The 15,432-nt window shown below is 47.3% G+C and overlaps 5 protein-coding genes across 5 annotated transcripts; 1 reads left to right on the top strand and 4 right to left on the bottom strand.

Moving 5' to 3' along the window:
* Positions 1-5,624: 5,624 nt before the first annotated feature.
* DEU56DRAFT_749298 (uncharacterized protein) lies at positions 5,625-5,891 on the bottom strand (the record flags this gene model as incomplete). The annotated part of the gene is made up of 1 exon (XM_041349428.1): positions 5,625-5,891. A coding segment is annotated over one exon (267 nt), but the record flags the coding sequence as incomplete, so codon positions are not given.
* Positions 5,892-5,910: 19 nt separating this feature from the next.
* DEU56DRAFT_874365 (acetyl CoA carboxylase) lies at positions 5,911-6,583 on the bottom strand (the record flags this gene model as incomplete). The annotated part of the gene is made up of 3 exons (XM_041355950.1): positions 5,911-6,099; positions 6,125-6,250; positions 6,308-6,583. The coding sequence occupies 3 exons, from the start codon at positions 6,581-6,583 to the stop codon at positions 5,911-5,913; spliced, it is 591 nt and encodes a 196-aa protein (XP_041201208.1).
* Positions 6,584-8,627: 2,044 nt separating this feature from the next.
* DEU56DRAFT_762015 (uncharacterized protein) lies at positions 8,628-9,955 on the bottom strand (the record flags this gene model as incomplete). The annotated part of the gene is made up of 4 exons (XM_041350619.1): positions 8,628-8,876; positions 8,933-9,385; positions 9,454-9,733; positions 9,774-9,955. 4 exons carry the CDS (start codon positions 9,953-9,955, stop codon positions 8,628-8,630), a joined length of 1,164 nt encoding a protein of 387 aa, XP_041201207.1.
* Positions 9,956-10,392: 437 nt separating this feature from the next.
* DEU56DRAFT_762014 (uncharacterized protein) lies at positions 10,393-13,156 on the top strand (the record flags this gene model as incomplete). Its single annotated transcript, XM_041350618.1, has 16 exons — positions 10,393-10,440; positions 10,757-10,862; positions 11,039-11,093; positions 11,154-11,227; positions 11,274-11,343; positions 11,478-11,535; positions 11,587-11,629; positions 11,679-11,809; positions 11,922-12,040; positions 12,089-12,107; positions 12,161-12,284; positions 12,338-12,358; positions 12,566-12,691; positions 12,766-12,807; positions 12,925-12,941; positions 13,106-13,156. 16 exons carry the CDS (start codon positions 10,393-10,395, stop codon positions 13,154-13,156), a joined length of 1,104 nt encoding a protein of 367 aa, XP_041201206.1.
* A 1,105-nt stretch (positions 13,157-14,261) lies between these two features.
* Positions 14,262-15,382, bottom strand: DEU56DRAFT_762013 (kinase-like domain-containing protein; the record flags this gene model as incomplete). Its single annotated transcript, XM_041350617.1, has 5 exons — positions 14,262-14,467; positions 14,577-14,772; positions 14,825-15,090; positions 15,152-15,255; positions 15,309-15,382. 5 exons carry the CDS (start codon positions 15,380-15,382, stop codon positions 14,262-14,264), a joined length of 846 nt encoding a protein of 281 aa, XP_041201205.1.
* Positions 15,383-15,432: the final 50 nt, after the last annotated feature.

Raw genomic sequence — 15,432 nt, 5'->3', positions numbered from 1 at the left:
ACTGAATGAGTTAAACAATTGATTAGAAGACTGCGGTGGTAGAACAGACAAGAACGAAAGCAAGGAACAAGACTATGATCGGACAAGTAGTAATCTCGTTTGAAGGTCCGCTAGTCCCGGAATGAGACGGACCGTTCTTTTTTTCATCACATTACCCCCCCTTCAAGGTCGATGCCTTCATCGAACTCTCCTAAAGCCTCTCAGCCTCCAATCATAAACTCCCTGGATTTCCGGCACTGAATATATCCAATCTTCTTGGCGCGGTATACGAATCTTGATCGGTTGACGTTTGTTCTCGCGCCTTAGAAACGTTTGGAAGGCTTCATTCATCCCATACTCGTTCTTCAGGTTTTTCTCTGGCTCCCACGTATTTTCTTCTCGCGGCTGACCCTTCCACTTCACCAAAAACTCTTTCTTACCACGTCGTTCCCGACTATCCAACACTTCTTCAACTAAGAATTCCGGTGTTCCTCCAAGTTCTATCGGCGGGGGTGGTGGAGGTTGTTGTTGTAACGAGGATTTGGGCGGCACATAAGGACGGAGAAGGACTGTATGGAAGGTAGGGTGGATTCGTTTCCATGTACGAGGAAGACTGAGCTTATAAGCACGTTCACCGATCTTTTGAAGGACTTTGAAGGGCCCGAAACGACGATCGTCAAGCTTCTTCGACGGCCGACTGGATTTTAAGTGAGTTGCCTCTAGATAAACTAAATCTCCCGGTTGATATTCTGGAGCGTCCTGAGGATGTTCATCGTAGTATCATATGTTTCATACTCTCTGCTGCTCGTTTCAATGCTATAGTCGCTTCTTCGGCAAGTTTGCTCATACGTGAGGCGAAAACGTTTGCGGACTCTGCTTTGACACCCGTCCGAGGCTCGATACCTTTGCGAGGATGGCGGCCAAAATTGAGGAAAAAAGGAGAATAACCGGTGGAGGACTGGACTTTATCATTGTAGTTAAACTGGGCGAGAGGTAACCACTCCGCCCAGTCATCCTGACGATAATTAGTGAATAAGCGAAGGTATTGCTCAACTTCTTGGTTGATTCGTTCTGTTTGACCGTCTGTCTGCGGATGATATGCAGTCGACAGATTGGTTTGGATTCCTAGAAGTCGATTAAGATCGCGCATGAAGTTGGAGGCAAACTGAGATCCCCGGTCGCTGATAACCCGTTCGGGAATCCCAAAGTCCTGCCATACCCGGTCTCGATACAATCGCGCCAATCCTTCAGACGAAAGCTCTCCGTTAGTCGGCGCAAGTCGTATCATTTTCGACAAACGGTCCACAACGACAAGAATGGCATCATTCCCTTTACTCATAGGGAGTTGGGTGATGAGATCCACTGACACGAACTGCCAGTTATGCTCTGGGATTGGGTTAGGTGAAAGCAGTCCGAACGGCTTGGTAGGAAAAGTCTTAGTACGCTGACACTTCTCACAACCACTCACATAGCGTGTTACATCTGCATGGATTCGCGGCCACCAGTATGTTCGCAAGATGAGTTCCGCAGTTTTGAACCGTCCGGGATGACCAGACACGGGAGGGTCGTGGTGGTCATGAATGATTTGATCTCTGAGGGATCGGTCGTTTGGAACGTAAACACGATTCTTCCACAAGTTCAGTCCCCCTTCGACCTTCCAGTCCTTTTCGCCTCTTCGTATTGCCTCCTTTACGAACTTCTCAATCCTCTTCGATGCTCGGATCTTTGACAAAACCTCGTCTCCTTCTGTTTCGACCTCCGTTTCAATGGTTTTAAACCACTCCTCTTTCAACAAAACACGGTCCTCGTTATCCTCCTCCCCCTTCCCATGATCTGCTCGCCTCGAGAGAGCGTCCGGCTTTCCGTGAGATTTCCCAGGTTTGTGGATGAGGTTGAAGTCGTATTCAGCGAGTTCTAGAGCCCAACGTGCTTGGCGGCGATTGAGCTTTTTGGCGGACGTGAAATATTCGAGGTTTTTGTGATCTGTTAAGATTTCGAAGGTGTGTCGTGCTCCCATCAAATAATGACGCCATTCATCAAGGGAACGCATAACAGCGAGAAGTTCTTTATCGTGAATATCGTAATTGCGCTCGACGTCTGAAAGTGCGCGGGATGAGAAGGCAATCGGGTGCCACTTGTCGTCGTCGTGAAATTGAGATAAGACAGCTCCAGTAGCATAATCAGAGCTGTCCGCTTCGATTCAAAAAGGTGCGTCGTCATTGGGCATCATAAGCACCGGTGCTGTAGTAATTGCTCCCTTCAAACCCTGGAAAGCTCTTTCTTCCTCTACTCCCCAATGCCACAGTTCGTTACCCGTCAGTCGATGGAGAGGATGTGCGATCTGCGCAAAGCCACGGATAAACCGACGATAATAATTCACAAAACCGAGAAATTGTTGGAGCTCCCGTTTCATAGTAGGACGAGGCCATTCCTGTACTCCTCGTACCTTCGCAGGGTCCATGGAAACTTCACCATGTCGAATGACGAGGCCCAAATACTCGACTTCTGTCCGCTCAAATGCACACTTCTCTGCTTTCAAAAATAGATGATTGTCCCGTAAGATTTGAAGGACTTGACGCGTGACTTGACGATGTTGTTCGAGAGATTCCGTGAAGATGAGAATATCATCCATGTATACAATTACGACCCCGCTGCTAATAAGCTCACGGAACAGATCGTTCATCATTGTCTGAAAGGTGGCGGGTGAGTTGGTAAGACCAAAGAACATTACGAGCGGTTCGTAGAGGCCACGGTTCGTCGTAAATGCTGCCTTCCATTCATCTCCTTCTCTGATGCGAATGTTGTTGTAGCCCTATTGAACGTCCAACTTGGTGAAATAGTGTGCATTGCGAAGCTTATGCACGACCTCGGAGATTAAAGGGAGAGGGTACCGATTTCTGATCGTGGCCGTGTTCAGTTTACGATAATCCTGGACTGGACGTAAAGTTCCATCCTTTTTCTTGACGAAGAAAAAGGGAGAAGCAATAGGAGATTTTGATGGTCGGATTCGTCCGGTACGTAAATGTTCTTCAATGAATTTATCAAGTTCAGCTTGCTCCGCTAAACTCAATGGATAAATCTTGCTATTGAAGGATTCGGCCCCAGGTTTGAGTTCGATTGCGTGATCCCATTGGCGACGTTCGGGTAAACGATCAAAGGATGCCTTCTCGAAGATCGGAAGAAAATCATCGAGATATTTCGGGAGTAATTCCTCCAAGGACATCTTCTCTCCCCATTCAAGTGCCCCCTCCGCTTGTTTCCGTGGTCGGGTTTCAACCTGCCGTATTTCCATGCGTTCACATACGTTTCTCCAGTACAGATTGTCTGCAATCTCCGGCTCCATCTTCAGTACGAAAATACGATCCCCTTCTTCAAGACCAATCCTCTCTTCTCTCGTCTGCCTTTTACTATTATTTTCTTCCGGTTCTGAATCATGTTGGTCGTAAGGGTGTTGGTAACATGTCATCGGACAACGATTAAAGGTAAGGTGACCCGAACGCCAGTCAACGGATGGGTTGTGCTTGCGGAGCCAATCATATCCGATGATAATGTCTGTTTTCCCAGTGTTGGTGACGGCAAAGTTGAAGACCTCGACATGGTCGTCAATTTGAAGGCGTAATTTTGCAACTGCTCGGATAGGACCTCCCCCGTTATGCGAACCATCAGCATTGTATACTGGAATTGGGCAAGGGAGTGATTCGAGATTAAGTCCTTTGGCCCGCGCGAAACCCTCATCAATATAGCATCCAGTGGCACCGCTGTCGAGGAGTGCTTGGATATCAAAGATTCGTCGGTCGTCCAAGGTACTGATAAGGATTGGAGTGATGACTGCATTGTGGTTAATCTTGCGAACCCAGGTGCGTGGACGTTTCAACTCTTTCAAAACCTCTTTCTGCATCTCTTTATTCATTTTTCGAAGCTGAGAAAGTAACTCCAAATGAATCTCCGAAGATCATTGACGATTTGCCCAGCGTTGTAATATTTTCAGCGCTATTTCTTCTTCGCCCATTAACTTCTCTTGAACCCATAGAAGGGACCCCCTTTTCTTTCTTTCTTCTTCCTCCTTTTGTTTCGTCTCTCTCGTTTCTCTTCCTTTTCTCCTTTTTGTCTCCTTTTTCGTTGATATTTTTCTTTCATTTTCTTTCTATATATCTCTCCTTCGGGTGCTGGTAAGTTGCAATCACGAGACTTTTCATTGGTAGAATCGCTGCTTATCGTACACTCCACCGGCGAGGTAGCACCCACTACTCCCGGTGAATCTGAAAACCCGCATCTCCGATTTTCTGTCCATTCCCAGTTCCTATCCCAAATATCTCCGCAACTTCTTTCTTCTGCTCGTCAGCTAACCCTTCAAACATAGCCCTCGCAGTCTGCCATCCCCTCGGCTTGGTGCAGTTGCGGGAAACATGTCCCACTTCTCCGCAATTATAGCATTTAATCGGTCCTGTGTGTCCACGAGCCCGATCTAAATCCATTGGTTCGCCATGTCCAGGAAAGGTGCGTCCAGCCCCAACATTGTGCCCCGTTTGACCCCCCGTGCCCGTGTTCGTGCCAGTTGTCCCCGGTGCCCCCATGTTCGGATAGCCTCGTCCTCCTGACATGTTCCCAGGTCTAACCCATCCCGGACCTGCTCGTCCTTCACCAAATCGCCTTCCACTCGCTCCCATTTCACCCACGTCACTCCTCTCATTAGCCCTCTTATTCCTATCATATTTCTTCGCGTACTCCTTCCATCCTTCAAGAGTTCGTTCGACTTGAGGTGCAGCTACGATAGCATCGAAGGTGGGTTTGTCGAGGTTCTGATGGAGGATGTCTAATAATGCTTCATCATTGAAGCCGGCAAGGGCTGCGAGCTGCTCGAACTCCGCGAAGTATTCATCGGCTGATTGCTTGACGTTCTTCTTCAACGCATGGAGTTTTACCTGTGCGACCCGCTTCTTGTTAGGATCATCAAACATCTCTTTCACCTTGGCCTCAAACTCTTCCCAATCGTTGAACGTGACTGTACGTTCCCTCAGTTGCTTCGTAATATTGGTAGCCCATGTACTGGCAAAACCCTTTTTCATATAGGACAGCGCCGTGATGATTTTCAATTGGTCGTTGGCGTAAACGGTGGGTTTGCCAGCAAAATATAAATAAAGCTGACTCATGAACGTATCGAAGGTTTCGTGTCGGCCATCATAGTCGTCTGGCTCGGCGACTGAGGCCTTCGGCATAGTGGGCTGTTGCGCAGCTTGTGCTTGTGGTCGTGCTAAGGCCTGGATCATGGCCTGCTCAAAAGTTTGTTGTCCTTGGACCAGCTGCGCTAGGAGTTGTTGTAAAACAGCCCCAGTACCATTACCGTTCGGAGGAGACATGTTTTGATCAGTGTCAAGTGAGTTGGTCGTAGACGACATGATAGGGGTTGGTTCGCGAAAGTCTTTAATGTTATAGATTTGCTTTCGTTCTAATGTCAACAACACCCTTAGTCTGTTGGCGGGGCGCTAGCGAGAGCTCGACAGAACTGAATGAGTTAAACAATTGATTAGAAGACTGCGGTGGTAGAACAGACAAGAACGAAAGCAAGGAACAAGACTATGATCGGACAAGTAGTAATCTCGTTTGAAGGTCCGCTAGTCCCGGAATGAGATGGACCGTTCTTTTCATCACAGAAGGACATCATATACGGTATAATGCGAGTCGCTCAACTCTCTCAAAATTTCAGAAGATGGAGCCCTAAATATGTTGTTAGCGAGAGTCGCAACATTAAATTTATTATTTTGCCTGTTCGTAGTGTCAGATTCGCCGTAAACGCTCGAAGAGACCGACACTTTCAAGATGGCCTCCATTTGAATTAGACGCTCTTCGTACGACGTCATCTGCCCGAGAATGAGAACCTCGCGAACCTTAAGAGAAACAGAGGTGGACGATCTGAAGGTTCTCGGTGAGCAATTAAACACGAAAAAAATACAGGACCTTACTTGGATTCAAGAGCTGCAGCATCTCGATGAGGTCCTTGAAGGTCGAGGCCATGATCACCTGGTTGTCATTACCCTCAAGAATGTCGTTTGGTGTACTCATCGAAATGCTGATAGGTCTTGTTGCCAATGATGCCAGGGAGACCCATAGGAGGGAGGAGGCCTTCGAAGGGTTTAGCATGCTCGACGCGGGCTGGCTCATCGAGGGTGAGGATGCCAAGAATGTCACCAGGCTCAAGGCTGACACCAGGTTGCTTGACAAACTGGACTACGCCGTCCTCAGCAGCTACCAGTGGCATATATATCTTCATGACCTAGAGGTAGCTAGGTCAGGCGCTGAAACATCGTGTCTATTACGATAAAAGACTTACCTCGATTTCTGCATAGGTCTCGCCAGCGTTGATGTGGTCGCCGCTATCGATAAGGAACCTGACAAGCTTGCCAGGGCTCGGGCTGCTGAGTTGCGTGGGGTCATTCTCCTGCTCAATTAAACACGTCTTGGTGTCGACCATGAGACGCAGCGCGCCTACTTCCTCTCTCCAATATACAGAATGATTCCGACCATCGAGCATGACGAGCAATCCACCATCAGCCAGCGGACGAGCACCAACCATAATCCGACCACTGTTCAAGAAAAGTGTCCACATATTCTTTGAGGAGCGTGCGCAAGTAAAGTTGCACTGCGTGTTCTCATAAATGAAGTCAGCACCGAATACGGTCTTGAGGAGATCACGAGCAGGAACCTGACCCTTATCAAGGATGCGTTTATACTCACTGATGCAGGCTTCAGCAGCTAGATGAGCCTTCGTGACGGCACCACAGACAACAGCAAGGGTAGGATCAGGACGCTCGGCGACGAGTTTGACAGACGTGAATCTGAGTTATGTTTTATTAGGAGACTATTTTACAGAGTCAGACTGGAAGCGAGACAAACCTTCTGATACAACTTCGTATCCAAATTCAGGTCAGCACCAGGGGGATCGGCTTCTATGTACAGCAGTTTTTCTAACTGGAGGAGGGTGACATCCAAAACCACTGACACATCCTCGCGCTGCAGCAAAGATGCAAGCAGGTATGAACCAAGATTACCCGTGGACCCAGTCAGGACCACCACGTGATTGCCTCGACTCAGACTGCGTCCATCAACAAGAGTGGCGGATGCATCTCTGACAGAGTCCCCCAACCCGACTGAATCATTGCCCTCGATCTCAGCCTGGACATCGACTGAACTTGGACTGTTCTCATGCCGTACTGCATGGACGACGCTTCTCGCGAGTTGGCGAATCGAAGGACTTAAAAGTACGATATTTTGGTCAACTGGTGGTGCTGATGCCCGGATATCGCAATCTGGTGGCGACCTGAAGGAGGAGATGATTCGTTTCCTGACGAATGTTGCAGAGCGACCAAAGAGATGAAGTCAGTAGAGCACGAGTCTTTATTGACCATTAAATCACCTGTCGAAGCCCTGAGTAAAAATTGAGAGGCTAACACATTGGGCAGCATGCATGCAAGGATCCAAGAGAATCCAAGAGGATCTGTGAGGGATCCAAGCATGAAGCAAACCCGCAGTGAAACTCCTGAGCCCATAAGATGGCAAATGAAAATAGCGTGCTGATGCCACGTCTGATTTGAAAGTGCTAAAAAAAAGAAAGATGGGTCCGTATCACCCGCTTCCCAGCCATTTGAACCAAGGAAAGTCTGCGCCCACTAGTCAAGTGACAACAAGAATCCCCCCTTTGGCACCAGGAAACTGGCAGTGACCACCGTGACCAAGGAAAAAAGAGGTGAGCATGCCAGTAAATCAACACATTGTGCTTACATAATAATCTGACCTGGGACTGCACCTGCGGCAGCTGCGTCATGGCAAGGGGGGATTATCGATTATCGATTATCCGTTACCCCTTGCCATGACCAATTTTCCGAACTTTGGGGATCAGTACTAGTGACTCTGGACACCGATCAACAACATTAATATTGTGACTCGGACGGTTCAAGCTCAGGCTAAGCTCAATGTAAACTCCTGACCCAAATTTAAAGAAGCTGCAATATATTATTAGATTCTAGTCATGTCTGGCACCGGTTTACTGATCAGATCGGATCATCATCGAGCAATTAGAATACTCAAGAACCTAGTTAATTAAGACAGGTACAGGAGAAGAAAAAAGGAAAGAAAAAAAGAAGAGGAGCAGAACAGGAAACAAAACGTGAGAAATAAATCCCATATTTATATAATATATTATACAAGGGACGTCAGAAAATTAACAGCTACAATTTCAAAGCAGCACACTGAGGCTCCTGAACTGGGCCGTTGAACGAGGTCAGCATACAGCCAGCCATTCAAAACTGAACGCACGTACCAAGTTCGATATTCCTTGTCAAACATTCAATTTCGCCCGTGACATCTCGAGATATGATTCCACTTGCAAAAGCATGTTCTACTGCGGAACACACTGTAAATCAGTCGACATGAATGAAATGGTACATACGTTCAGAGGCGCTTTGAGAAACCTATCAGCATCCTCTTTAATCCTATTTTCCCGCTCCAGTAATTGAATTGATGCTGGACGTGTCACTAAAGTTGCAGAAGTCGCATTGAAATTCCGAGCCATGGGCATCATATTAATGGACATGTCACTACCAACCCTTATAAAACTACATGAACAGCGATATGACATAATGAGGGAGAAGCAGCTATTTTTTGTAGTCCTCCAGGGTTTTAAGGACCTCAGGTAACCCGCCGAAAACCGCTGCAAGGTTACCGGACGTTAGCCCGGTTCCCATGGGGCTACTGGAATCCATGATGGTACCCAGTTGGTGCGATATTAAGGATAAACGCGTGTCTGTGACCTCTGCGGTAAACGGATCAAGAAAACCTTTCTTGAGAAAGTTAGGAGTTAATCCAAATTTTTCTTGCCCGATGCGAGTTATCTCAATGCAAAACTACAAGTTAAGTTGAAGTTAGCAAGCTGTTTATGAGGAATCGGAGACATACTTACTTGAGTCATTAGAACCTTTTTTTCCTTCTTGGAAATATCTGCATCCTTCTCGCACCATGGGCCCCAGTGTAATAAGAGTCCCATTATTATGAGGAGACACCTAGTTGTTACATTGGTCACCTTTGGCGCGCCCAACTCTTTCAGCGCGGTCTTGACAAGCGCGAGATGCTCGTCAGAGCACGATGCTAGAAATCTGTCGATACCGGTCGCCAGTTCAGGGATAGTGGTGGGTGGGGCCTCTGCGATGTGTAGAGACTGAAAATCAGTCAGCAGTGCGGAAACATCGTTAGGTACTGGAAAGGGTGTTTGAGGGTTGGTGGGAGGGTTCGCGGTAGGGTTGATGGGGGGGGGTTGGTGGTAGGGTTGGTGGGGGTGGTTGCGGTAGGGTTTGTGGGAGCGGGAGCGGGTGGGGCTGGTGAGGCCGCTGTAGGGCCCTTTGGAGCCCGACAGCCACTGGTCACAAAAATCTTTTTATAAATTGTGTTAGCACGCTGATTATGTATTAACAACCAGAGGCTTACAGCAGAATTGGAGGAAATGTTAAGCTCCCAGCTTGGCCATGGAAGGGTTGTACCCGGGGTAGACTGGCCAAGGAAGAGGAAGTTGTCATTCTCTTTCAGCCATACAGCAAAATTAAGATCACCGGCATTTTCGAGAATAACACCTCCCAACAATTGGACGTTGGCGAGAGGAATCCTCAAAGTAAGACCCATCGGTTTGTGTACCGAGGTCTGAAATGTGAGCACGAAGGTGTTTGTTTCAACAAGTGCCATCTCGGGAAGGATATGAGGATTAGACAAACTATATGGCGCACGCATTGAGTGCTTATAAGAATTGCAACCCTCCTATTTCTTGGGCGAAGCTGAGGACTGATCGATCGATCAGTCCGCAGCCTAAGATCCGAACACCAGCGTCGATCGTCGTCTCTGGAAGCTTGAAGGGCTTGAAGGCTTGAAGTGGTTTCTGCTGTCGCAGTCGGCACAAGCATTGCAGAAGCCAATTGGAGCACGAGGCCGAGGGCATTGTGTTGTGTATTGTAGAGTAATGGTTACAAGACTTGAATGATTTGATAGAAGCCAGCATGATAGGATCGGAGGGCGAGAAGTTAATTCTCGGAAAGTTCCTACTATCAGTACATAATTCCCCGATTACATTAGTAAGGGAAGGTTTTGTCAGACACAAATGCGCCGGAGCCTCTTGGTGACCTATTTTCCCTGCAAATTCTCGGCATATTCCGTTCGGTTTATACTACGTATAGGCGACATCGAGGCGACATCACTGGCATTGGCCTTGCTTGATTCAGATATACCGTTACGCTCGCGTTATATAACCCCAGTAGCGCCAGTGTCACGTCACCGCCACTACAATTTAGCCTTTGATAGAAGGAACGACAGTCTTGATTCTATTGTCCGCCTGCGAGAATCACGCATCAGATAACTGATGCCCAGTGAAAACCCAACATGATGGGATCGGACGCCAACGGACGACATGTGAAAAATTCTTCTTGGGTAGGCCGCCAATTTCCCGAGCGAAACAGACTCCACTCGAGCCAGTCACGGTCCTGGCATTCCTCTCAGCGCCCGTGTCTCTCTAAGAACGAGTTTAAGTCTTAATTTTCCTTACTAATCGAACAATGTTGGCCTCTGTCGATGAAGCTGAAGTTAAAAGACAAGTCTTTGACTACATCATCATTGGTGCACTCAGTATTAAATATTAAAGCTTAAAGTCTGAACGTGCCATGGAGTAACTCACCATACTTACAGGTGGTGGAGTAAGAAGGAGCATATGTTGCTCTCAACTTGAGAACTGACTGACGGCTCCTAGAACACCGGTCTCGTTTTAGCGACACGTCTGTCAGAAAACCCATCAACGTCCGAGTCAGTGCTTGTCTGGGAGGCAGGCGGTGCTCATCTCGATGACGACACTCTCTGTCAGTCTGTCAGAATGCCCGTGAATTATCGCTGGTATGAAGTCTATTGGTGCCTAGGCCTCAACAACGTTAACATGGGTTGTACATGGGCAAGCCCTCATACGACTGGAGCTTTAAAAGTTAAAATTAAAACTGTTAGTATATCCGACTGTAGGCTTGTAATTGCAATTGAACAGCGCGAAGGAAACACAACATCACGCCAAAGACAGAATATTCACATGGCCAGCCAAGGTCAGTTTTACTTGGCTCTGAATAGTCTTTGCTGCTCCGACCGACGACTCTTGTTTATAGGGGAAAGGGATTTGGAGGCAGTTCCGCGATCAACAATCTGCTCTGGAAAAAGCCGGCGCTCAAGCACATTGAAGGTGAAATTCATTTACCTACATCGACACCTCCTTAGCACACCAACAGCATGGGGTGCGCTTGTCAACGATGGATGGACTTGGGAAAAATTCCAAACATATTCCAAGAAATCGGAGAGGTCAGCCATATTGTTGGGTGACGTTGACTAACTAATCAATTAATCACCTCCCAGGTTCGTGAAGCCGAACCATAACACCAGATATTTTGACGTATGATACAAAACTTTAATGACTGTTGCTCATCTTATCACAGGCGCTGCCGTCACGTCCTTTCCGCCAGTCATCTCAAGCCTCGAGGAAGATTTCAGAAGGTACCGATTGGAACCTAAAAATATCGCATTTCATCTAACATCGCTGGCCAGGCAATGGAGGTCCACAATGTCCCGACCATCCAAGACTCAATAAGTACTTTGTCATGACCTTGTCATATGTTCTGAAGGAGTTTTGCATCTAGTTCTCAGGGGCGGTAAACTCGCTTTATCCAATCACGACTTCCTCCACCTAATTTTCACTCAGCCCTGCCGAACATCTCCTTCTCTGTCCACTTTGGACCCATCAACCCATCGTCGATCTTACGCCACTAATGTGTGCGCCCTAAGGTTATCATCTCAGTTTATACTGAGTTATTCCAATAACTCAGATGTATTATCAACCGGTCGCAGGGCATACCAATTTAAAGGTCCTCGTCGAAGCCTAGGTAACTGAGATTGTTACAACGAATCTCAACGGAATAATCACCGCTACTGGTGTCAAATTTGTCAAAAGTGACAATACCTACACGGCAGATGTCGCTGGTGAAGTGTGCCTGACATCTGGGTAAGCTCTTTACTATTTGATAGTCACTGCAGCTGAGAATTCCGTCAGTGCTATCATGTCTCCGCAGGTGTGAAAACTCTATGCGTCAGCTGCCTCAATACCGAATAAATTTCAACCTAGATACTCGAGATGTCTGGTATCGGTGATCCTGCTGTTCTTGAACGGGCGGGATTCAAGGTGAAACTTGACCTCCCTGGTGTTGGAACGAATGTCCAGGAACATCTATACAGCGGAGTAACCTTCGGTGCATCGCGGAATACTGACCCAGTTTGTGGCCACTGACTCGCCCTGGTGCAGAATTGACGAATCACTTCGTGGGTGAGTGAGAGGTGAATACCTTTGACTCTTTTGCCACAAATCCTGGCTTGCATAAAATGTTGCAGTAAGACAGATTAATGATCAATCGGATCACGACCGCTGACCAAAACATTACTAGTGCAAGTGGCAAAGGTGCTTTGAACCTCCACATCGTTGACATCGTGTTTGTTTCATTGGCTGATATTTCACCTGAACTCAATGCAAAAGTAATCGCAGCCCCGCAATGCGAGGAGAAGGATGCGGGACTCGCCGTGCAGTACAAGCTACAAGCCGAGCATCTTCGGGAGAAGGTCCCAAGTCTCGAGATCCTATATCAGAGTCGCCGACTTGTTGGTCATTCCGCTCCATGTTGGCAGTCACACTCAATGTGAATTTATTGCTTCTTCTTGCTTCACCACACCCCCTAGCGTCGATCTTACAAGCTGTGGCATATGTCATAGCAGAACGAGGTATGCCCCGATTCTTTCTGTAATCATCGAACTGAGCCAGTTTATGTTGTGCAAGCGCAATGAGATCGTAGTCACATGTACTAATAGACACACTTACTTCTTGAGATCTCATCTTAGTATGTCCATCTTCCATGGTATGTCTCATAAAATGAATCACGATTCGAAACTATGATGCTTACACGTCATAAGATAAATATACCAATCCACTCATCCTCTCGCTACAAGCTGCTGCGGCCCTCATTTCCATTCTGTGACACTTCCCTAGCCCTGAATTGGAGTTCTGGTGCAATCTGTTCAGATCTGGGAAGCGTACAAACTTGAAACGCTTTGGGGAACCTTGCAAATTTAGTCGCGAGTAAAGTATTGAGAATAGACCAAACTGAGGGAACATCAATCACAACGCAAGGCAAAGGCAAGGATCTGAAACTCACGAAGACTCGCACGATGTCTATGCTGCTGCTGTATCACTCAAGAACCTCGTTGTTGTGTTCCTCGGAGACTCTTTTTGAATAGACCCCAGAAACGAGAGCGGTTGTCCTTGCCACACTTCGAGGCAATTGTTGAGTCCTTGAGATCGTCCAATGCTTCATGACATTCACTCTGTGGAATAGCACTGCCAGGCGTGGTCATCTGGCTTGGTCGGCCGCTTATATTTCACTTGGACTTGGCTGGTCCTCCTGCACTTCGATTTGGGCCTCGCTGGGACAATATGAACATGCTTCACATTGTGACTATGTAGAACTTACGCAGCTAAGGCCCCCCCAGGTGAATTATTGTAAGTACACGCCTGTTGATCGTGTAAGGAGGGTGCAAAAGATTTGGGGCAGAAGCGTTCACATTCCCGGTGACATTGGCAGCTGCATCGTCAACGGTGCAGAAATTTTCTCCCCAATGTATTCCTGTCGCATAGGGCACCAAGAGTGGAAGAAATCGCAACTTACTCAGCGAGCAGTAGTAGGGTATCATTTTGTGGGGGAGGGTGATCGTGAAAGCGAGCACTCTGATCATGGGCGCCATCCGTGTTGCCCTCTTGTAATAGTCTTTGGCTACAATTTGAAGTGATTGATGCACTCGACATGAGTACTAGTATGATGTAAGGATAGAGGGAATAAACTAAGGCGTTCGGCCTGGGTAATCCCATAGCAGAACCAGAACCGGTTCAGCCTAAGATTATCAGGCAGTAGTGGAAATTATGTAATTAAAGGTGGGCTCTTTGATTACGCAGCTCGGGTATCTCCGGGGATATCGGAATCATGATAAGAAAAAATGGGAGGAATGAGCAGCAAAATGATCCGAAACGACAAGCAAAAGAGAAATTGCATGTAACATTGTTCAAGTGTATTTCTATGACTGAAAGTGTGTCGAGTAACCACGTATCATGTACATATATCATGCAAATAAAACGGGAGGTGAAAATCCACGAGTCGGGGATGGAAGATTGTACCGTTACCGATCTATAATGCGGACATCCACAGCAGCTCCATGCACCTCCCCAATAATGCGTAATCTGGCTCATCTTCAAGGCTAAGGGCTACACAGTGCTGGGCAAAAACTTGGCATGAGTGGGGCAGACTGCCACAAAGCGCAGCTGTTAACATCCCTTCTTTGACGCCCATCTGTTGGGTTACAGACTCAGAGCAGTCGCTCCAGGGTAATGAACCTGATACAAAATAAACCATGATGTAAGCGAGAGACTCGAGATCGTCTCTTCGTGACAACCCTGTTGGATTTAACTTAGGGAGGTGTAAGGACCATAAGGAGTGACTCACTGTCTCCGCGAAGCGCGCGGGGAGTTGCCCAGTACGGGGTACATACTGTAGCTCCCCCAGGAGTTGGGTAAGGCTGAAGCTGCTCGAAATCAATTGCGCATACTCCATAGATTCTTGATTCTGAATAACAGAAATTGTCAGGCTTGACATCACCATGGATGTGGCCTGAGTTGTGAATTTCCTTAAGGCGCAAGACCTACTCATATAATAGATGAGTAGATATAATAGTGAGTTAAAGTAGCTGTTACCATGCCCCAAATAATCTTCGCCGCAGTTTTAATTGACAGCTGTCCTGATCGAAGAGTGCTGAGATCAGGGCCCACATCTTCTAGGACCAGGTACGACCAATCCCTACAACGTCCATGGTCAAACACCTTAGGCACACCGAGACAAGTGCTCCGGATTAGAGCGTAATTATCCAGTTCTTTCTGCTGGAGACTCTGCTTGGAATGGGGAATGAACTCGAGTTTCATATAATAAGATTTGTTCTTCCATCGTGTGATCCCGCAGATTTCTACAGTCACAATAGTTAAGTGAGCATCATTGACAATATAGTAAACGAGTAGTGGTCTTACTTCCGCAAATTTTGAGGCGGTGGATATCAGCATTTGGAAAGAATTCGTAATGGCTTATGCGGGAAGGGATGAACCACTGACCCACACTCCGAATGCCTTCGCATCTTAGCAAAAATATGAATCCCGTCCCGTTTACTTGTTATACAAACCAACTCACATAAGGGATAGGAATTCTTCCCCGGCTTCTTGAACTTTTGGAGCGGTAGCACCTAGGTTGGGGGGCGACGACATCATTGAAGTAATGATATGAATTATCTGAATTCGGGGAGCTTTCAAGATTG

The sequence above is a fragment of the Suillus clintonianus genome (genome assembly GCF_016758775.1).
Source record: "Suillus clintonianus strain FC179 chromosome Unknown DEU56scaffold_182, whole genome shotgun sequence".
In the NCBI taxonomy this organism is placed as follows: domain Eukaryota; kingdom Fungi; phylum Basidiomycota; class Agaricomycetes; order Boletales; family Suillaceae; genus Suillus; species Suillus clintonianus.
The sequence above is the reverse complement of the archived record's forward strand: the minus strand, read 5'-3'. Positions and strand labels throughout refer to the sequence as shown.